Genomic DNA, 22,661 nt, shown 5'->3' on the forward strand with positions numbered 1-22,661 from the left:
GGCTATGCATGTACATCAAGTGTCATCTCAGATGAGACCGTGCAGTCCCCACAGGCTGGCATCAAGTGTCATCTCAGATGAGACTGTGCAGTCCCCACAGGCTGACATCAAGTGTCATCTCAGATGAGACCGTGCAGTCCCCACAGATGAGACCATGCAGTCCCCACAGGCTGACATCAAGTGTCATCTCAGATGAGACCGTGCAGTCCCCACAGGCTATGCATGTGCATCAAGTGTCATCTCAGATGAGACCGTGCAGTCCCCACAGGCTAGTACATCAAGTGTCATCTCAGATGAGACCGTGCAGTCCCCACAGGCTGGCATCAAGTGTCATCTCAGATGAGACCGTGCAGTCCCCACAGGCTGGCATCAAGTGTCATCTCAGATGAGACCGTGCAGTCCCCACAGGCTGGCATCAAGTGTCATCTCAGATGAGACCGTGCAGTCCCCACAGGCTGGCATCAAGTGTCATCTCAGATGAGACCGTGCAGTCCCCACAGGCTGGCATCAAGTGTCATCTCAGATGAGACCGTGCAGTCCCCACAGGCTGGCATCAAGTGTCATCTCAGATGAGACCGTGCAGTCCCCACAGGCTAGTGCATCAAGTGTCATCTCAGATGAGACCGTGCAGTCCCCACAGGCTGGCATCAAGTGTTATCTCAGATGAGACCGTGCAGTCCCCACAGGCTGGCATCAAGTGTCATCTCAGATGAGACCGTGCAGTCCCCACAGGCTAGTGCATCAAGTGTCATCTCAGATGAGACCGTGCAGTCCCCACAGGCTAGTGCATCAAGTGTCATCTCAGATGAGACCGTGCAGTCTCCACAGGCTGGCATCAAGTGTCATCTCAGATGAGACCGTGCAGTCCCCACAGGCTAGTGCATCAAGTGTCATCTCAGATGAGACCGTGCAGTCCCCACAGGCTGGCATCAAGTGTCATCTCAGATGAGACCGTGCAGTCCCCACAGGCTATGCATGTGCATCAAGTGTCATCTCAGATGAGACCGTGCAGTCCCCACAGGCTGGCATCAAGTGTCATCTCAGATGAGACCGTGCAGTCCCCACAGGCTAGTGCATCAAGTGTCATCTCAGATGAGACCGTGCAGTCCCCACAGGCTGGCATCAAGTGTCATCTCAGATGAGACCGTGCAGTCCCCACAGGCTACGCATGTGCATCAAGTGTCATCTCAGATGAGACCGTGCAGTCCCCACAGGCTGGCATCAAGTGTCATCTCAGATGAGACCGTGCAGTCCCCACAGGCTATGCATGTGCATCAAGTGTCATCTCAGATGAGACCGTGCAGTCCCCACAGGCTAGTGCATCAAGTGTCATCTCAGATGAGACTGTGCAGTCCCCACAGGCTAGTGCATCAAGTGTCATCTCAGATGAGACCATGCAGTCCCCACAGGCTGGCATCAAGTGTCATCTCAGATGAGACCGTGCAGTCCCCACAGGCTGGCATCAAGTGTCATCTCAGATGAGACCGTGCAGTCCCCACAGGCTAGTGCATCAAGTGTCATCTCAGATGAGACCGTGCAGTCTCCACAGGCTGGCATCAAGTGTCATCTCAGATGAGACCGTGCAGTCCCCACAGGCTAGTGCATCAAGTGTCATCTCAGATGAGACCGTGCAGTCTCCACAGGCTAGTGCATCAAGTGTCATCTCAGATGAGACCGTGCTGTCCCCACAGGCTGGCATCAAGTGTCATCTCAGATGAGACCGTGCAGTCCCCACAGGCTGGCATCAAGTGTCATCTCAGATGAGACTGTGCAGTCCCCACAGGCTAGTGCATCAAGTGTCATCTCAGATGAGACCGTGCAGTCCCCACAGGCTAGTGCATCAAGTGTCATCTCAGATGAGACCGTGCAGTCCCCACAGGCTGGCATCAAGTGTCATCTCAGATGAGACCGTGCAGTCCCCACAGGCTATGCATGTGCATCAAGTGTCATCTCAGATGAGACCGTGCAGTCCCCACAGGCTAGTGCATCAAGTGTCATCTCAGATGAGACCGTGCAGTCCCCACAGGCTAGTGCATCAAGTGTCATCTCAGATGAGACCGTGCAGTCCCCACAGGCTATGCATGTGCATCAAGTGTCATCTCAGATGAGACCGTGCAGTCCCCACAGGCTAGTGCATCAAGTGTCATCTCAGATAAGACCATGCAGTCCCCACAGGCTGACATCAAGTGTCATCTCAGATGAGACCGTGCAGTCCCCACAGGCTGGCATCAAGTGTCATCTCAGATGAGACCGTGCAGTCCCCACAGGCTATGCATGTACATCAAGTGTCATCTCAGATGAGACCGTGCAGTCCCCACAGGCTGGCATCAAGTGTCATCTCAGATGAGACCGTGCAGTCCCCACAGGCTATGCATGTACATCAAGTGTCATCTCAGATGAGACCGTGCAGTCCCCACAGGCTGGCATCAAGTGTCATCTCAGATGAGACTGTGCAGTCCCCACAGGCTGACATCAAGTGTCATCTCAGATGAGACCGTGCAGTCCCCACAGATGAGACCATGCAGTCCCCACAGGCTGACATCAAGTGTCATCTCAGATGAGACCGTGCAGTCCCCACAGGCTATGCATGTGCATCAAGTGTCATCTCAGATGAGACCGTGCAGTCCCCACAGGCTGGCATCAAGTGTCATCTCAGATGAGACCGTGCAGTCTCCACAGGCTGGCATCAAGTGTCATCTCAGATGAGACCGTGCAGTCTCCACAGGCTGACATCAAGTGTCATCTCAGATGAGACCGTGCAGTCCCCACAGGCTAGTGCATCAAGTGTCATCTCAGATGAGACCGTGCAGTCCCCACAGGCTAGTGCATCAAGTGTCATCTCAGATGAGACCGTGCAGTCTCCACAGGCTAGTGCATCAAGTGTCATCTCAGATGAGACCGTGCAGTCCCCACAGGCTGGCATCAAGTGTCATCTCAGATGAGACCGTGCAGTCCCCACAGGCTATGCATGTACATCAAGTGTCATCTCAGATGAGACCGTGCAGTCCCCACAGGCTATGCATGTACATCAAGTGTCATCTCAGATGAGACCGTGCAGTCCCCACAGGATAGTGCATCAAGTGTCATCTCAGATGAGACCGTGCAGTCCCCACAGGCTATGCATGTGCATCAAGTGTCATCTCAGATGAGACCGTGCAGTCCCCACAGGCTGGCATCAAGTGTCATCTCAGATGAGACCGTGCAGTCCCCACAGGCTGGCATCAAGTGTCATCTCAGATGAGACCGTGCAGTCCCCACAGGCTGGCATCAAGTGTCATCTCAGATGAGACCATGCAGTCCCCACAGGCTAGTGCATCAAGTGTCATCTCAGATGAGACCGTGCAGTCCCCAAGGCTGGCATCAAGTGTCATCTCAGATGAGACCGTGCAGTCCCCACAGGCTGGCATCAAGTGTCATCTCAGATGAGACCGTGCAGTCCCCACAGGCTAGTGCATCAAGTGTCATCTCAGATGAGACCGTGCAGTCCCCACAGGCTAGTGCATCAAGTGTCATCTCAGATGAGACCGTGCAGTCCCCACAGGCTGGCATCAAGTGTCATCTCAGATGAGACCGTGCAGTCCCCACAGGCTGGCATCAAGTGTCATCTCAGATGAGACCGTGCAGTCCCCACAGGCTGGCATCAAGTGTCATCTCAGATGAGACCGTGCAGTCCCCACAGGCTAGTGCATCAAGTGTCATCTCAGATGAGACCGTGCAGTCCCCACAGGCTGACATCAAGTGTCATCTCAGATGAGACCGTGCAGTCCCCACAGGCTGGCATCAAGTGTCATCTCAGATGAGACCGTGCAGTCCCCACAGGCTATGCATGTGCATCAATGTCATCTCAGATGATACCGTGCAGTCCCCACAGGCTGGCATCAAGTGTCATCTCAGATGAGACCATGCAGTCCCCACAGGCTAGTGCATCAAGTGTCATCTCAGATGAGACCGTGCAGTCCCCACAGGCTGGCATCAAGTGTCATCTCAGATGAGACCGTGCAGTCCCCACAGACTGGCATCAAGTGTCATCTCAGATGAGAACGTGCAGTCTCCACAGACTGGCATCAAGTGTCATCTCAGATGAGACCGTGCAGTCCCCACAGGCTGGCATCAAGTGTCATCTCAGATGAGACCGTGCAGTCCCCACAGGCTATGCATGTGCATCAAGTGTCATCTCAGATGAGACCGTGCAGTCTCCACAGGCTAATCAGGGATGCCACTTTCCGCTCTTCTAAACAAAAACCAGTTTAGGCAGACTGCACAGGCTAATCTGGGACAATACTTTTCTCACAAGCATTAAGCCCAGTTTTCCCAGAATGAGCCTCAATTTGTTGAAGATAAACGGACATACCTATGCCATCCAACTGTTTGCTGACGTATTTGGAGTCTTCCCACAGCTTCGCCCTAAAACCCTTGCACAGCTGTAGGGCACTGAGAAATGACTTGAAATCTGGCCGGTGCCATAACAGTTCCACCAGACCTGTAAGATGGGATTGCAACAGGTTAGCTGGTGTCAAACCATTGACATGGATATTGATATGATATATTTATCATATACATATGATATGTGTAGATCATTTAATATGATATATGTAGCTATTGATTGCCTTCCTGGTATGCAAGTGCGTTAAGTGCGGTATCAGATTAGCCTGTGCAGTCCGCATCGGCTAATCAGGGACAACACTTTTGTCCTGAACTGGATTTTTGCAAAGAAGAGACGTCCTTTAAACGAAAAATACCATTAAAGCAGAAAGTGTCGTCTCTGATTAACCTGTGTGGACAGGCAGATGCGTGTTAGCCCATTTTCCCAGAGTTTGGCTCATATAAAGTATACTATATACTGTTATAAAATATACATAAAAATATACATGCTTGAAATGTAACACTGGAAACCATCTGTAATTTTCACTGTAACTACAACTTATTCCGAAATAAATACAACAAATGAAACAGAGCATCAATGATGACGGATTCAAAAGTTTGATTAAAGGTTATCAATTTTGATATACATTCATGAAAGAAAACTGACACCAAAATTAAAATTGATACTCTTCTGGAACCAATTTATATCCCCCCCCCATACATTACCAGTAAGACTGTTGCAACCAAAAGTGATGCTCCCTCAACCAAAAAAGTGGTCCTTTTAACAATGTTTGAAAATATAAAGCTGTTTCTGTTTGGCCGGTAATCCCTTCACCACTCAGGCTCTTAGAAAATAAAATAAATTCAAGCCCTTTCTTACTGATTCAAGTTTTAAGGCTTCATTTCCAACCATTAGGTACTGATGAGCAGCAAACAGCATAAAACCTGAACAGACTGCGAGTTACTCAAGTCTTACATCTGCTGACCCTGATGCCAGCCCTGAAGATCCTGGATGTATCCTGCTGGAGGGCAAAGTCCTGCAACCCCAGACTGCCCAGAGCTGCTTGAATCAGGCTGAAAGAATTCAAGCCTTGTTCTGGGAAACACAGGATTAATGAATGTCTGTAAAGTGCTGTCACATATTAGCCTGGGCAGAATGCACAAGCTAAACAGGGACGACACTTTCCGTCTAGACTGGATTTTCGTTAAGAAAAAAAATCCATTTAAGCTGAAAGTGTCATCCCTGATTAGCCTGTGCAGACTGCACAGGCTAATCTGGGATAACACTTAACCACATGCATTAAGCCCCATTTTCCCAAGGCACAGCTCATTTAAATTAAAGCTTTGTAACTAAATGTGACTAAATACCCATGAAGCTCTTTGTAAGTTGTATTCAGGGGCAAATAGCACAGGAATGTGTGGATGATTGTGGATGAAAAATGTCATGCACATCTACAGTTTATGGTGATGACAAATTTAAGTTTATATGCAATCCTCTAAGAAATGTAAACATGTTCAATCTAATATCTTCCTCTCCTTTCGTTTCAATATTGACTGCAGTTTAAAAAAAATTGAAATGCAAATAAAGGTATGTAAAATGTTTATGACAACTACAGGTAGGTATTTACCAATTAACCTTCATATCTGTTGTTCTGATTTTTCCGGTCATTGGATACCTGAAACAAAAACAAAATCCCAGGATGTTTATGCTTCTAAAACAAAATGTAATACACCAGCTATATTTTGTCAAATTTGAAATGCCATATCAAATATGGAGACCTTTTATACTGTTCTTATCTTATGCAGGCAGGTCGTCGTGAAGTAATGTATATGGTGTTCGCCTCGAGGTCATGAGTTTGATCTCCACTGTGGAAAAGTTTTTTAGATCTCCCCCATAGATACCAAGTACTGGACTCGAGAGTGTTTCAATAAGCCTTAGGATTTTGATGCAATTGGGCTAAACTAAATAGTTTTGAACTAATAATGCGAATACTAATAATGCAAACGGCAAGATTAATAAAAGTGACAATAAATGAGATATGTACCTTATTGTTATCATGTTCTTGTGTCTGTTTAATGTGTTCAGGGTTTTCTTCTCGTTGTTGCGTAACATGATGTCTGAAAACTCTTCACACTTGCACATTATCTCCAGCTACATAAGAAAGCAAATGGGCCATGCTCTGTAGAAAGGGGGTTAAATGCATGTGCGTAAAGTGTAGTCCCAGATTAGCCTGAGCAGTCCAAACAGGCTAATCAGGGATGACACTTTCTGCTTTAATGGTATTTTTTGTTAATGCAAAAATCCAGTTTAAGCGGATTGTGTCATTCCTGATGAGCCTGTTCTGACTGCACAGGCTAATCAGGGATGACAATTTACACACATGCATTAAACCCCCTTTTCACAGAGCGAGGCTTAAATGTATTCTACATTTTAACAGCTTTTACACAATATCAATATATTTATTATGCATTCTGGGAAAACGGGTGTTAATGCATGTGCGCAGTGTCATTCCAGACAAGCCTGTGAATACTGCACAGGCGTACTCCGCACAGGCTTATCATGGATGACACTTTCCACATTAATTTGATTTTTGCTAGAAGAATCTTCCTTTAACTGAAAAATACCATAAAAGCAGGAAGTGTTGTCTCTAGGCTTATCCAGGACAACACTTTACACACATGCATAATTTAAGCCCCCTTTTTTCAGAGTGAGGCTCATATAGTTTTAATTAAATATAATGAAGAGCATTATCCATACATGAACATTCGTTTTGTCCTAATTTAAATTATATTCAATGTAAACCTTTTGAAGACAATGTCAAGTCAGACAAATACCAATTGGTGGTTTATAATATACTATTTATTTTCACAATTACATGTATATGAGCCGTGCTCTGTGAAAATGGGGTTTAATGCATGTGCGTAAAATGTGGTCCCATATTAGCCTGTGCAGATTGCAAAGGCTTATGAGGGACAACACGTTCTGCCTAAACCGGATTTTTGCTAAGTAGAGACTCTCTGTAAATGAAAACAAGCGCTGTTTGTAAAACATGCATGCCCCCCATATGGGCTGTCAGTTGTAGTGGCAGCCATTGTGTGAATACGTTTTTTGTCACTGTGACCTTGACCTTTGACCTAATGTAAGTTATCATCCGGAAACCATTGTACTATTTCGAGTCACTGTGACCTTGACCTTTGACCTAGTGACCTGAAAATCAATTGGGGTCATCTGCCAGTCATGATCAAGGGGGGAGTGAGAGGGGGGTATAATGTGGGGTGTGGTAATTTATAAGATGTTTAAAAAAAATAATTGGGGGGGGGGGGGGTGGGGGTGGGGGGGTAGGGGGAGTGAGAGGGGGGTAAAATGTGGTGTGTGGTAATTTATTACATGTTTAAAAAAAAATGGGGGGGGGGGTGGGGGGTGAGAGGGGGGTATAATGTGGGGTGTGGTTATTTATAATATGGTTATTCATTAGATGTTTAAAAAAAATTAATTTTTTGGGGGGGTGGGGGGGTGGGGGGGTAGAAGGGGGTGGGGGTGAGAGGGGGTAATAAAGTGGGGTGTGGATATTTATAAGATGTTAAAAAAAATTGAGGGGGGGGGTGGGGGGAAGGGGGGAGTGAGAGGGGGGTATAATGTGGGTTGTGGTAATTTATTAGATGTTTAAAAGAAATGTTTTTAATTTTTTTGGGGGGTGGGGGGGGTAGGGTGGGGTGGGGGTGGGGGTGGGGGTGAGAGGGGGGTATAATGTGGTAATTTATAAGATGTTTTAAAAAAAAAATTTGGGGGGGGTGGGGGTGGGGGGTGGGTGAGTGGGGGGAGTGAGAGGGGGGGTATAATGTGGGGTGTGGTAATTTATAAGATGTTTAAAAAAAAATTGGGGTGGGGGGGGGTGGGGGGTGGGTAGGGGGGGTGGGGTGAGAGGGGGTATAATGTGGGGTGTGGTAATTTCTAAGATGTTTAAAAAAACAATTATTTTTTGGGGGGGTGGGGGGTGGGGGGGGTAGGGGGGTGGGGGATGAGAGGGGGGTATAATGTGGGGTGTGGTAATTTATAAGATGATTACAAAAATAAAAATAAATGTTTGGGGGGTGGGGGGTAGGGGGGATGGGGTGAGAGGGGGTAATAATGTGGGGTGGGGTAATATTTTAGATGTTTAAAAAAGAATTGGGGGGGGGGGGGTGGGGGGAGTGAGAGGGGGGTATAATGTGGGGTGTGGTAATTTATTAGATGTTTAAAAAAAATTGGGGGGGTAGAGGGGGTGGGGGATGAGAGGGGGGGTATAATGTGGGGTGTGGTAATTTATAAGATGATTACAAAAATAAAATTAATGTTTGGGGGGGTGGGGGGTGGGGGGGGGGGGGGTAGGGGGATGGGGTGAGAGGAGGTTATAATGTGGGGTGGGGTAATATTTTAAATGTTTAAAAAAGAAATGGGGGGGGTGGGGAAGTGAGAGGGGGGTATAATGTGGGGTGTGGTAATTTATTAGATGTTTAAAAAAAATTGGGGGTGGGGGGGGGGTAGGGGGGAGTGAGAGGGGGGTATAATGTGGGGTGTGGTAATTTATAAGATGTTTTAAAAAAAAAAATTTTTTGGGGGGGGGGGGGTGGGGGGGGGGGTGGGGGTGAGAGGGGGTATAATGTGGGGTGTGTGGTAATTTCTAAGATGTTTAAAAAAACAATGATTTTTTTTTGGGGGATGGGGGGTGGGGGGGGTAGAGGGGGTGGGGGATGAGAGGGGGGTATAATGTGGGGTGTGGTAATTTATAAGATGATTACAAAAATAAAATTAATGTTTGGGGGGGTGGGGGGTGGGGGGGGGGGTAGGGGGGATGGGGTGAGAGGGGGTAATAATGTGGGGTGGGGTAATATTTTAGATGTTTAAAAAAGAAATGGGGGGGGGTAGGGAAGTGAGAGGGGGGTATAATGTGGGTGTGGTAATTTATTAGATGTTTAAAAAAAAATTGGGGGTGGGGGGGGTAGGGGGGGAGTGAGAGGGGGGTATAATGTGGGGTGGGGTTATTTATTAGATGTTTAAAAAAAAATTGGGGGGGATGGGGGGTGTAGGGGTAGGGGGTGGGTAGGGGGGTGGGGGGTGAGAGGGGGGTTTAATGTGGGGTGTGGTTATTTATTAGATGATGTTAAAAAAAATTTGGGGGGTGATATCCTCTATTCATTAAACATGAAATTTTAACTTATTGCATTTGTTTCCCTTGTTTATAAGAAAGATGTTATAGTGTATTACCTCCCCTGTCCTGCTTATATTTATATTAATCAACAAAATTAAACATTAACACAATATTTAATATACAAAATATACAAAAAAAATCATATTCTGATAATATTTTTACTGATCCACTTTATTTTACTCAAAGGATGATGTTTCATTGGACTGATAATTATAGATTTAGGATTACAGACCAGTTGCTTCAGTTATATTGTTCAGACTTCGCCCTGTTGGCCGTGTATGCATCTTGAGTTATCATCCAAAAACCATTTTACTATTTCGGGTCACCGTGACATTGACCTTTGACCTAGTGACCTCAAAATCAATAGGGGTCATCTGCGAGTCATGATCAATGTACCTATGAAGTTTCATGATCCTAGGCCCAAGCGTTCTTGAGTTATAATCTGACAACCACTTGGTGGACGGACCGACAGACAGACCGACAGACCAACATGAGCAAAGCAATATACCCCCTCTTCTTCGAAGGGGGGCATAAATATAATAAAATCAGAAAATGTCTTCCCTGATCATGGACTACACAGGCTAATCTGGGACAACACTTAACGCACATGAATTAAACCACCTTTTCACAGAGCACGGCTCAAATGCAATATTGTTGTTACTAATACAACATACAGAAAGCAAACACATTAGCATCATATACTACCAGCTGATTCACAGTCTCAGTTCCTATTATGGCCATAAAGAGCTCTGCAGTTTTGCATGAGATGCAGTATCTGGCGACCAGCTTCCCAATGTCTGAAATAAATTATCAGCCAATCAATATCCTTAATATGTCAAGCCAAATCTTTTGATGATTTGTTATAATCCAATTAAAATAATTACTAAAACTTATTCACAAGCTTGACTAATACACTAAAACCAGTTTGTCAGCTATGTTCTAGGCCAAATATTGACTATAAAATGCGTAGATATCAGGGATTGAAAAGTGTCTTGCACTTCATTGAAATGATATATTTGAAGATTCAATTTAATCACTAGAAAAATTGTGAAAGTAACTTATAAGCAAACTCAAATTAATTCATGCAGACTTACTGTAAGTGCCAGACAAACCAACCAAAAGTGTTACACCAATACCTCCTAAGAGCTTGATGAAAATAAAAAAATACTTATTTGTACACCAAACAAAAATGGACATAATAATCAAAAAGTGTTTAATTACAATTTTTTTTAGAAAAGTGTTCACTGTCAATTGTCAATTCAATTGTGAGAGTAGAACCAACCTGTAGATCTGACATCCATCGTTTCTTCATTTGTAAAGATAAGTTGGAGACTTTTCAGCTGGTTCAGATCTCTCATACACATGTCTGCAATACAAGCTTATTTCAGCAGGGCGAAATAATTTGTGTCTCAGGAAAAAAAAAAATTGTAGGGCCAAGACTCAAACCAGGGAGTCGGCATAGGTGGGCATTGACAAATGTGTTCAGAGCATGGTTAGTGGGCCTGACGATCCAATCACTGTGCAGATTTATCTGCTAGCCATGCTAGTGGGCCTGACGATCCAATCACTATGCAGATTTATCTGCTTGCCATGCTTTTTAAAATATCAAAACACATTATATCTTGATATTATAAGCAACCAGGATCTTTTAATATAAAGACGCAATTGATTGAAAAATGATGTGAGTAAATTTATGAATTCATGAATCATTCCATTATATTAATAAATAAGCCAAATACATTTCAATTCATGGATACAAACATACACCAATTATATTCAAATCTTCACAGACAGATCTAACAGTCTTTTTCAATGTATAAATACTATTACATTGAGTAGATTTTAAACAGCGTAATAAACAAATCAAAAGCATTCCACGCAGTTGTATTTCAATTTTGTTTTACTTTGCCCGTGACATCATTGAATTGTCAAAACAAAAGTTTAGTTTCTTTGTGAACATTTCCTTTATTTGGAAAATTGTTTATATTTCGGTGTGGATGGAGTTTTTGGCAGTTGGCAAATATTTCCAAAGTGGGAAAAAGCATTTGCAGACAAACGGATTTTCCAGTTAATTATAGGTAACTTGTCTATTTAAAAATATGTTATATAAAGTTTTATATAACATATTTTTAAAACATCAAGTTTTAAATATCTCTCTAGACACTGTTACATACAAATATGGCAAAATTTAGTTACCTTGAAGTCTTTTCTCTATGGAATTTCTTGACAGGCCAATTGGCAAACCTTTCAAAAGTAGAAAATGTTGATTAATATTGTAATCCAAAATCAATTTGTGCAAGCATTTGAGATGTTTCACTTACACAAAGTTAAAGTGGGATAATTTTTCAAATCAGCAGTTTAATGTATTTATTAACTTTAAAGAAAAACAAGAGCTTGTCACAGTAGTGCCAAATCCCCGCCGACATGTGTTTGCTTGTATGACATTTGTTTTAGAGAGTAGAATAATATTTGTAAAACAAATAAAGGGAGATAATTCAAAAACTATGGCTTAAAGAGTTATGGCTCATGTTCACTGCACTTTTCCTAGTTGCCATCTGTTTGTATTTCTAGTTTCAAGTAAATCCCTTCAGCAGATTTAGAGTTATGCTCCGGACAAAAATTTACTTTGTAATTAAAAAAAGGGAGTTAATTCAAAAACTAAGGTAGATAGTGTTATGGTTCTTAGTCACTGCACTTCTCCTACTTGCCATCTGTATATATTTAAAGTTTCGAGTAAATCCCTTCAGTAGATTTAGAGTTATGCTCCGGACAAAAATTAACTTTGAAATTAAATAAAGGGAGATAACTCAAAAACTAAGGTAGATAGAGTTATGGTTCTTGTTCACTGCACTTCTCCTACTTGCCATCTGTTTATATTTCAAGTTTCAAGTAAATCCCTTCAGTAGATTTAGAGTTATGCTCCAGACTAAAAATTACTTTGAAATTAAATAAAGGGAGATAATTCAAAAACTAAGGTAGATAGAGTTATGGTTCTTAGTCACTCAATTTCTCCTACTTGCCATCTGTTTATATTTCAAGTTTCAAGTAAATCCTTTCAGTAGATTTAGAGTTATGCTCCGGACAAAAATTTACTTTAAAATTATATAAAAGGGGAAATAATTCAAAAACTATGGTAGATAGAGTTATGGTTCTTGGTCACTGCACTTCTCCTAGTTGCCATCTTTTTATATTTCAAGTTTCAAGTAAATCCTTTTAGTAGATTTAGAGTTATGCTCCGGACAAAAATTTACTTTAAAATTATATAAAAGGGGAGATAATTAAAAAACTATGGTACAATGTAGATAGAGTTATGGTTCTTGGTCACTGCACTTCTCTTAGTTGCCATCTGTTTATATTTCAAGTTTCAAGTAAATCCCTTCAGTAGATTTAGAGTTATGCTCCGGACAAAAATTTACTTTAAAGTTATATAAAAGGGGAGATAATTAAAAAAAACTAAGGTAGATAGAGTTATGGTTCTTGGTCACTGCACTTCCCCTAGTTTCCATCCGTTCATATTCTTAGTTTAAAGTAAATCCATTGAATAGATTTGGAGTTATGCTCAGGACAAAGTTTTGGAGGGGCGCACAGACGTACAGACAGGACCAATTACTATATCCCCTCCGATTTTTTTTTCCGCAGGGATAAAAAAACAAAGTGGGTTGACACTTTAAGCACATGCATTATGCCCAGTTTTTCTCAGAACACAGCTCATATGATTGCTTTATGGGCAAGTTGCAAATGACTTTTTTCACAAAAGAGACAAGCAAGCTAATATGAGACTTAACCACCCCTGATGTGAATATATTGGACAGTTACCATAGTGTCCTGGGTTCTTCATCACCCTGATGTACAGGAAGGTGTACTTGAGCCACTCCAGTGCCACAGATATGTCCGAGATGGTTGCCAGGGCTATCTCCGCATTCAGGTGTTCCATCAGGTTTCTATGGAGACTGCTCTCAATCACCTGGGTCCCATTCAACAGGTGCTCATATTTCATCTACACAAAGGTACAAGAATTAACCATTGACCACTCATATATGCATGTTGACGCATTTCTAGTCCCTTACAAAATTAAAAATAAATTTAAGACCTTTCTTACAAGATTCAAGTTTTAAACACTTCATTTCCAACCCTTAGATACTGATGAGCAGCAAACAACAGGGCTTAATAAATGTGTGTGTCGTAACAGACTAGCATGTGTAGTTTGCACAGGCTAATCTGAGACACTTTCTGCTTTTATGGATTTTTTTCTTTTAAGGAAAGTCACTTCTAAGCAAATATTTACTCACATGCATTAAGCATATTGGTCGATTGTACATTACTACTCTTCACACAGTTTGAAGCCTTGACACATTGCTCTATTTCTTTTACAAAGGACACACAAATATGATTTACTCTCTGAGCTCAAAATATGCATACACAGCATGCTCAGATAAAAAGATGCGGGATTTCAACCTGGGACCTAACAATCACACAAAAATGTATCCTACCACTAGGCCTGATCTTTGTGTAAACTTAAGCAATAACAGACAATTCCAATATGCACCAAACATTTTTATTTTTTGTCAATCTAAGAAAAACCAGCCAAACTCAAGCAAAGCAAATAATAAATGTGATACATTTTTTTATTTGTTCATACTTTTGGTTGAGATATGAGTCAAAGGCAGAGAACTTTCAAAGTGTTCGGCCATGACGTAGAGGAAATGGTGTCCTAGCAACCCAAAGCTCATGGATTCGATCCCCACTGTGGGAGCGTTCTTAAGAACTCCCCAGATGACAACAAGTACTGGTTCTACCCAGGAAACTGAGTTGAGTATTTCAATAAGCCTTCAATAGGCTTTCGATGCAAACAAGGTAAAATAAATAGAATTGAACTAAAGCGTTAGGCACAATTATATCCCATTATAACAAGCAATACTACAAGCCTTGGTCTGGTTTCTAGTCATGATTACAGCGGTGGCTGTGTTGTCAAACTGAGGCCTGCCTGCCCGGCCGATCATCTGAAGGACCTGACTGTCAGGGTACTCCTCATGTGAGCCCATGTTGTAGAACATGGTGGACTTGACCACCACCAGGTGGGCCGGCAAGTTTACTCCCATTGCCAATGTACTTGTGGCCACTAACAGAAAAAAACCATATAAGTGTGATGTATTGTAGCCCCGCTCACTTGCAAACTGGGGCTTAATGAATGTGTATAAAGTGTCGTCCAAGATTAGGGACAACAATTCCCTTTTTTATATTTTGTCATCCCTGATTAGCCTGTGTAAGCTGCACATGCTCATCTTGGATGACACTTTACGCACATGCTTCAAGCCCTGTTTTCCCAGCACCAGGCTCATTTCCTTGAGTGAGCCCATGTTGTAGTACATGGTGGACTTTACCACCACCTGGTGGGCCGGCCAGTTCACACCCATTGCTTATGTACTTGTGGCCACTGAGTGAACAAATAGATAAGAGTCAGGGCCTGCTTTGTCATATGCCAAATTAGCAAATGGCTACAAATTAGAAACTTTGGCTCAAGAAATTTTCCATTTGGCTATAACTTTGTCTTCATAAAACCCTGTAATACTGATAACATGTGAAGAGTTTCCGGAGTGTGTTCTACTGAAATTTGGTAAAGAAAATGTTGAATCAGGGCCCTGAGATTGATGTACAAATATTCTATGGTAAAAAACTATTTGTTACAAAAAGCTTGTAGTAAAAACGAACTTAAATGAACTCTTATTTGTGGCCCTGCATGTATAATATAAACAGAGGTTATCATTTCAACTACATGGAAATAACTTCCATTCTTAAATATATGGGTAGGGTAAAAATGACCGATCTACAAACCCTGAACATATAAACTGTTTGTTTGACTCTTTTCCTGGTGTTTGTTAAACTGATGACACAATCAGAGCAATGACTGTCCGATATAAACTTTACAGTTTATATCATCATTTTAAATTCATTCTGTTTGCATTTAATAATATAAATAACAAATAATAATATTTCTAGATTTAACACGCCATTTTATTTTACTTTTCCAGTTTTCTAAGGAAATGGAAAATACCCCTAAATATTCCTAAATACTCTTAATGGCTGAAACAAAGGAGTAAAATACGCTTTAACAATAATATCAAGGGGTGAAATACCCTTTAGACTAAATCCTTATCTGGAGCTCTGATTATATGTATACCTAAAACAGGTAAATTGCCACTTGCAAATACTTCTTCTATTGCCTTTCTATCTTGCATGTCCATACCAGCGTGGTGGTAACCAATACCCTTCGAAACAAGATCTGCAAGACATCAAAACAATGCTTTTAAATAATTTTCAAATGCTTTAAGACTGATGACATTGTCTTAAATGTTAAGACAAAAGCATGTACAGTAATAACTCAAAGTTTTCAACACCCCCTTTTTTAGCCCAAATAATGACTCTGAACCCAACAGCTTAAAGTGAAACATAAATAGAACTAATTTATATATTGTGTTTAAATTGGTGCACCTCTAAGTTTAGCATCTTTTAGTTTCATTGAAAAGTTCTGCAACTCTAGCCGGTGTCTGCCATCATGAAGTAACGTCCCTTGAACTGCCTTCGCAAGAATCTCTGCACCTTGCATTGCACTCTTTCTAGTTGCACAAAACTGAAATTTGCAGCAGTCAAGTGACAGCAATGAAAAAAACATTTAACTTCCATTTACTATTAGTTGAACTTGCAATACTGTTAATTACTACAATATTAAATAATAATGGAATAGTGAAGAGAGAAACAAAGCTGCTCATTATTTATTATTTATGTTATGTAATGCTTTATAAGCAAAATTATGCAAATTTTAATTTGAGTATAGTGTAAGTTCTAAATATCAAAAGTTTTGCTGCTACAGTGATGAATCTTTACAAAAATATGAACCAGCATGTGTAGGTTCTATCTTAATGTATCAAGTGTACTGCATATTGTTACTCATAAATATGATTTTAACATGAGTTTATATAAATCATTATTAAACTCTGCTACAGTGAAAACTCTCTTTACGACCACCTCGGTATTCCGACCAACTCGCTAAGTCGACCACCATTTTTCAGTCCCGATTTGTTCCTTCTATATTTCAATGGTCGTTACACTCACTAATCCGACCAACCCGCTAATCCGCTATTAAGACCACTTTTATCAGTACCAATTATCGATATTGTTCTTAATTGACACCCGCCAAACGACCAGTAATTTTCACACCTTACTTGATCTGATGTTCTGGTACTATCGGGCTTGTGTACGAAGCCATTCTGACCCAATTAACCACAATTAACGACAACGGTTTTTGGCATCGATTTGCGACACAGGTGTTAGATTTTCGGCACTTGTTATAATTTTTAACCATTGATTGACAATTAGCTATTATTATTATTGAGTCTTTGATGGGTAAATTGGTAGTTGTTTGGTACACACTTTAAAGATTTATTACGGCGAATAATTTAACAGTTAGGATATTTGAGTAACACGGTTTTGTTCGTGATGGATATAAAAACCGACTTTTATACCATATCGTTATTCAAAATGGATAAGCGAAAACGGAAAGAGTTGTGTTTAAAAGAAAAGATTGATTTTATCGACGCAAGTGATGGGAAATCTCAACGACGATTTATTCGGCATTGGAAAGACTCGGGTTCAAGCTATTCTAAAAAGAAAATCTCGACTTTTATTCGACAAAATGCTAAGCAGACGACAATTGACTCATTCGTTAAGTAAACATCAAGGATCTTGATGAAAAGTACATATACATGTATTTACACTTCTTTAATGAACAACTTGAAATACTATCTTTGTACAATGTATAAATACAATGTATAAACGGATGACTGTTATATTGTATGCAAACAGATAAAAGTTCAGTGAATATTTACGTTGTTGTAATTATATGTCCATCAAATTCATGAAAACTCAGAATTAAGACCACCTCGCTATTAAGACCACTTTTGAAAAGTCCCACAAGTGGTCTTAATAGCGAGTTTTCACTGTATATACTTTCGAACAATATAACAAGAGGGCCTTGATGTTAACAAGAAGGCCATGATGGCCCTTAAGCGCCCACCTAAGTTCAAGCACACCAATTAATGCAACCTTGACCAGGTGATCTAGTTTTTGACACCTCTTGACGCAGGACATAGGGTAATCACAATAGCTCACCTTGAGCACTTTGTGCTCCTGTCAGCTCAAAATGCAGAAGAAACAGATATTTTGTCATGTGTGTAAGGATATAATGCAAAAATTATGAGGAGTTCGAAAACTGGTTATGCCACAATAATTCCTAAAACTGTAGATACCACAAGTGAAGGTTTGTTTTCACTGTAGGAGTTAATGACAGAGGCAAGTTTGTAGCTGAGAGAGATGTCAAACTGGAACATGGACTGTTTGGTCTCCTGGAAGTTGTATCCAAGCACCACCTTTCGTAACCGCACCGGCCTCACACTGTCATCCAGTCTGCCAAGAAAAATGGTGATTTCTAGATACATTTGATATTTGTAGGTTTAATAAAAGTGACTGTCACCCAGTCTGCAACCAAAATAATGAATGGTAGATTTATTGGTTTTGATAAATTTAGTTAAAATGTTGAACTCTAAATTAAGTTCAAGTTAAGCCAAGATATAAGAACTTCTTCAAGAAACTGGTTTTTTATGTATATTGTTTTTAAGTCAGCGATTTGTTGGTGACAAGTTGGGAGCAATCATATTAAACAGTTTTTAAACTTATATAATGTGACAATTGAAAAAGAACAACAACAAATAAAGAACCTATATCAAATTAATCAAAGTGAATCACTTATCTGAAAGCAGTTCTAACTCTCTCTGAGGCCAGTTCTCTGCTGTGCTCAAGGATATTGAAGGTAGTGAAACTGGGAAGGGCACTGCTCAATTGTCATTTTAAAATTAAAACACCTTCTTTATTTGTGGTTCTTAAGACTTCAGCTTTCGGCAAAGATTACATTATCTTTGTGGTTAAATTCCTAAACTATAACCAGTAATACTAAATACGACTTTTAGTGTGGAAAATAAAGCATTTAATTACACTTAACCTTTAAGCAATTTACTAATTACAAGACACATGCACAGTCCTTTATCAAATAAATGAGAAAAATAAAACATACCAACATACTAGAAATGTTTAGACTTTTGTTTACTTACTTGTAGTGAACAGCTGGTAGCCCTGATTTCCCAAGCCATTCAGCGATATCCTCTATGTTGGTAATGGTGGCGGAGGCTGCTATGAATCTGAGGCCTGCATAGCCCAAGTTGGTGCTACCTCGTGTCTGTGCTGCCTCTATGGTCTTCATGCGACTCACCACTGCTTCCACCACTGAGCCTCGTGTGGGATCATTCAGCACATGGATCTGTAAGAAATTAACTTTCCATTGAATATTATTCAATGTATTTTAAATTAGTGGTTCTATGATACATTGAATTAAACAGAAATAAACAAATTTGTTGAATTGATATCCCTGCCAAATAAATTTTGTTTATGTATGGGTGCAAATCCCTTGATATATGGCATAGTCATACAAAATAATTAATTCTAGAGCAATGTTTTTATGAATTCCAATTTTCCTCAATGATATCTATACATCTATGAAGTTTTATGTTGAAATCTTGCAAAATATCTGAGATATAGCCTTGAAAACTTACATCATACAACAAAAAACACAGGGCAATAACTCTAGGTTAAAAAAGTGCAGAGTTATTGTTCTTGTGCATGGCACTTCTTTTCAATGATTTCTACACACTCATGACGTTTCGTTTTGAAATGTTGTGTCATATTTGAGATAAAGCCCTGAAAAGTTACATCATACAAAAACAACAAATGGCAATAACTCTTTTTTAAGAAAGTGTCAATTTTATCTTATTAAAATAGGGTTGAAATAAGTATAACAATTTTTTTTTTATGTTCACATACATTTTTGTTTAATCAGATTTGTATCACTTTATCACCATTTGCGGAAACAATGCTATCTTTTTCTATGTACAATATCTACTCACTTCATCAATAAGGAACAGGCATATTGACTGCACAACAGATTTGTTCTCCCGCCATTTCCTTGTCATGCTGTCCCACTTCTCCTGTAGATTATAAGATTCATTTAAGATTGAAATGAAACTTATGTAAAGCATTTTACTACACCCTTGCCCGCTCTGAAGACAAAAGTGCAAATTGCTATATGCAACCAGCATAAACCCAGAACAACATGCGAGTCACTCACAGTTTGTTCAGGTTTTATGTTGTTTGGCGCTCATCAGTATCTAGGTTTGGAAATCAAGCTTTTACATTTTGATTCTATAAAGAAAGAAGATCTTTAAATTATTTAGATTTTCCAAGGGACTGCAAATGGTTTAAAAATGTGCATCTGAGCAGAAAAGGGATAAAACAGTTTTACTTAAGTTAAGTCTGGCTGGTCAAAATATGTTTCAACTTCAAGATTTACGTGTGTATTTTGCAAAGATTTATTTTACCTTCAAGCGAGTTTCATGATTTTTGTGTTTACACATTCTTAACATGACAATCACTTGTCAATTTTTTTCTTTGAGTCCCCATTATTCAAAGTAAACTTATGGGCTGGACACAAGCACCTACAATCACTATATTTGAGCTGAGCTCTGTAAACAAGGGGTTAACGCGTGTGCGTCAAGTATCGTCTCAGATTAGCCTGTGCAGTGCGCTTTTATGATTTTTTTCTTTTTAATGAAAGTCTCTTCTTAGCAAAAATCCAGTTCAGGCGTAAATTGTGGTCCCTGATTAGCCTGCACAGGCTAATCTGGGACAACACTTTACACATATGCAATAAACCCCATTTTCACAGAGCATGGCTCATTTATATCAAGAACATTGACAGTGACTTATATGACATTGAGCTAACAGCACTACAGACTGAAGCTAGACATGACCATGCTGTGACACTCATGCATCCACCCATCTAAACATAATACATACACACAAACATACACAAACAAGGTACACACTACAAGTCCTTTCCAAATTATTATGGAGGAGGAATACAAATTCTTACAATTTAACTCAATTCAATTAAATTAGCCTCGTTTGGGAAAATCTAGACTTATGGCATGTGTGCAATGTATTGTTCCAGATTAGCCTGTGCAGATTGTACAGGCTAATCACGGATTTTCCGCCGAGACAGGGTTTTTGCTTAGAACAGACTTCCTTTGAACTCAAAATACCAAAAAATTGTAAAGTGTTGTCCCAGATTAGCCTGTGCAGATGGCCCAGGTAAATCTGGGATGACACTTGATACACATGCATTTAGCCCAGTTTCCCAATACGGCGACTAAAATCTCAATAACTTACTGGTGTGGTGAGGATGATGTTGACCTCTTGCAGCTCATAGAAGTCTTCCATGTCTGTATCGCCCGTGAGTTCCATGACTTTCAGTCCATGAGGCTCCAGCTTACCCTTCCAGTCTGTGTAACGTTCACTGCACAGGGCCTTGATGGGAGCCACTGGCAACAGCAAACAGAGCATGTGTTGCATTTACGTGTTTCACTGGGCTTGTATTTACAAAACTCATGTGAAACACATGATAATATTACTTTCCTTTGGATTTTAACCTGGGAATCAAAATCTAACACACTACCACTAGACAATTAAGGCTTTTGAAATAACAGACTTTTTTATTAACCTGTGCGGACTGCACAGGCTAATCTGGGACAATACTTTACGCACATGCATAAAGCCCCGTTTTCCCACAGCAAGGCTCAGATGAAATTCTCAATATTACATACTGTAGACAATTTTGATGTTCCTGTACGAAGTTGAGCCAGCAGTTGGTGCAGATAGGATGCGGACCATGGCCATCTCAAACACGGCTGTCTTACCAGAGCCAGTGGGTGCACAGAGAACAAGAGACCTGTCACCGTACATCACCTGAAGTAAACAAGAGCATACATACACATTAGTGTTTTAAAAAGGCGCTATGCCATGCCACAGATGTTATGCATTGCTCTTTTCAATTGCCACACACCGTTAACGATAATTATCTTACATTTTTACCAACATTTTTAGCTTTTATGTCAGCAAAAACAGCAACTATCATATTCTGTGACACTCTGACTGGGATTGATTTACTCCATAGGCATACACATGTACAAATAACACTTAGTTCGGTTGTGTATGTTAAGAGTTGTTAATATGAAATTTTCCCCAGGAATCAGGATTTTCAGGCTTCCTCCCTATTTGTATTAATCTGCGTGTTTAAGTACCCTTTTAAAATTTACTTTGCAATGCCTCTATGCCCATGGGTAAAACATTACATGATAAGTATTCAACTGTTTTTCAATTGAATTTAATATTAACATAACATGGCAGTCCAAAAACAGCTATATCCTCCACACTGATTGTTTTGACCGTAAAGTGGGGTTCCTGACCATAAGGTGGCTTGACTGCCTCATCTTAAATATCATTAATATTTTAAAAGCCCGCTGGGAAAACATGGCTAAATGAATGTGCATAAAGTGTCGTCCCAAATGAGCCTGTGCAGACTTCGGACTTATATACATGTATATTATACACTTTCCGTTTTAGTAGGCTGGATTTTTGCCTAGTAGACACATCCTTTAAACAGAAATTGATATAAAAGCGGAAAGTGCTGTCCCTGCTAAGTCTGTGCTGATTGCACAGGCTAATCTGAGATGATACTGTATGCCCATGCATTAGGCCTGGTTTTCCCAGAGCTCAGCTCATCTATGTTTGTGCAACTTTATGGGCCAATGTGTAAATGAATGTCTGTTGTATATTTGTTGTCTCACAAATTAACTTGGTTATACTGCATTTTCAAAGAACACAAAGTTATCCACTCACATCATCAAATACTTTTGACTGCACAATGTTGAAGTGACGAAACTTGAAAATCCCTCTGAAGTTTTCAGCTGATGACTGTTAAGGTTATGCTTGATTATTTCAATAGGTCTGAAAATGTGTTTGGTACAAAACTGATTTATGATTTGTCTCCCTTGAATCTTTGTAATTTTGAAAAAAAACAAAACCTTTCCTGGTTGCATTTACATTATGGGAAACATTTTATCAACCTGTTAATGAAACTTAAGTGGTTAACAAGAAATTTATAAAGAG

The 22,661-nt window shown here is 40.5% G+C and overlaps 1 protein-coding gene across 4 annotated transcripts in view; it reads right to left on the reverse strand.

Moving 5' to 3' along the window:
• Positions 1 to 22,661, reverse strand: part of LOC127834108 (probable ATP-dependent DNA helicase HFM1) — a 68,019-nt gene that overhangs the window by 32,935 nt on the left and 12,423 nt on the right. For all 4 annotated transcript variants that reach the window (XR_008027815.1, XM_052359719.1, XM_052359720.1 and 1 more), the window contains exons 9-25: positions 22,392 to 22,459; positions 21,317 to 21,458; positions 20,883 to 21,034; positions 19,562 to 19,642; positions 18,713 to 18,918; positions 17,855 to 18,011; positions 16,041 to 16,179; positions 15,730 to 15,831; positions 14,477 to 14,670; positions 13,368 to 13,548; positions 11,748 to 11,795; positions 10,834 to 10,917; positions 10,257 to 10,348; positions 6,408 to 6,514; positions 5,991 to 6,038; positions 5,339 to 5,436; positions 4,352 to 4,480 (exon numbers count right to left, since the gene is read on the reverse strand). Coding sequence is in view for 3 of the 4 variants with exons in the window: in XM_052359719.1 (XP_052215679.1) it covers positions 4,352 to 4,480; positions 5,339 to 5,436; positions 5,991 to 6,038; positions 6,408 to 6,514; positions 10,257 to 10,348; positions 10,834 to 10,917; positions 11,748 to 11,795; positions 13,368 to 13,548; positions 14,477 to 14,670; positions 15,730 to 15,831; positions 16,041 to 16,179; positions 17,855 to 18,011; positions 18,713 to 18,918; positions 19,562 to 19,642; positions 20,883 to 21,034; positions 21,317 to 21,458; positions 22,392 to 22,459 (2,028 nt within the window). In the remaining variant the exon portion in view is untranslated. The remainder of the gene's footprint in view (positions 1 to 4,351; positions 4,481 to 5,338; positions 5,437 to 5,990; positions 6,039 to 6,407; positions 6,515 to 10,256; positions 10,349 to 10,833; positions 10,918 to 11,747; positions 11,796 to 13,367; positions 13,549 to 14,476; positions 14,671 to 15,729; positions 15,832 to 16,040; positions 16,180 to 17,854; positions 18,012 to 18,712; positions 18,919 to 19,561; positions 19,643 to 20,882; positions 21,035 to 21,316; positions 21,459 to 22,391; positions 22,460 to 22,661) is intronic.

Source organism: Dreissena polymorpha, chromosome 6 (assembly GCF_020536995.1).
Source record: "Dreissena polymorpha isolate Duluth1 chromosome 6, UMN_Dpol_1.0, whole genome shotgun sequence".
Lineage (NCBI taxonomy): Eukaryota > Metazoa > Mollusca > Bivalvia > Myida > Dreissenidae > Dreissena > Dreissena polymorpha.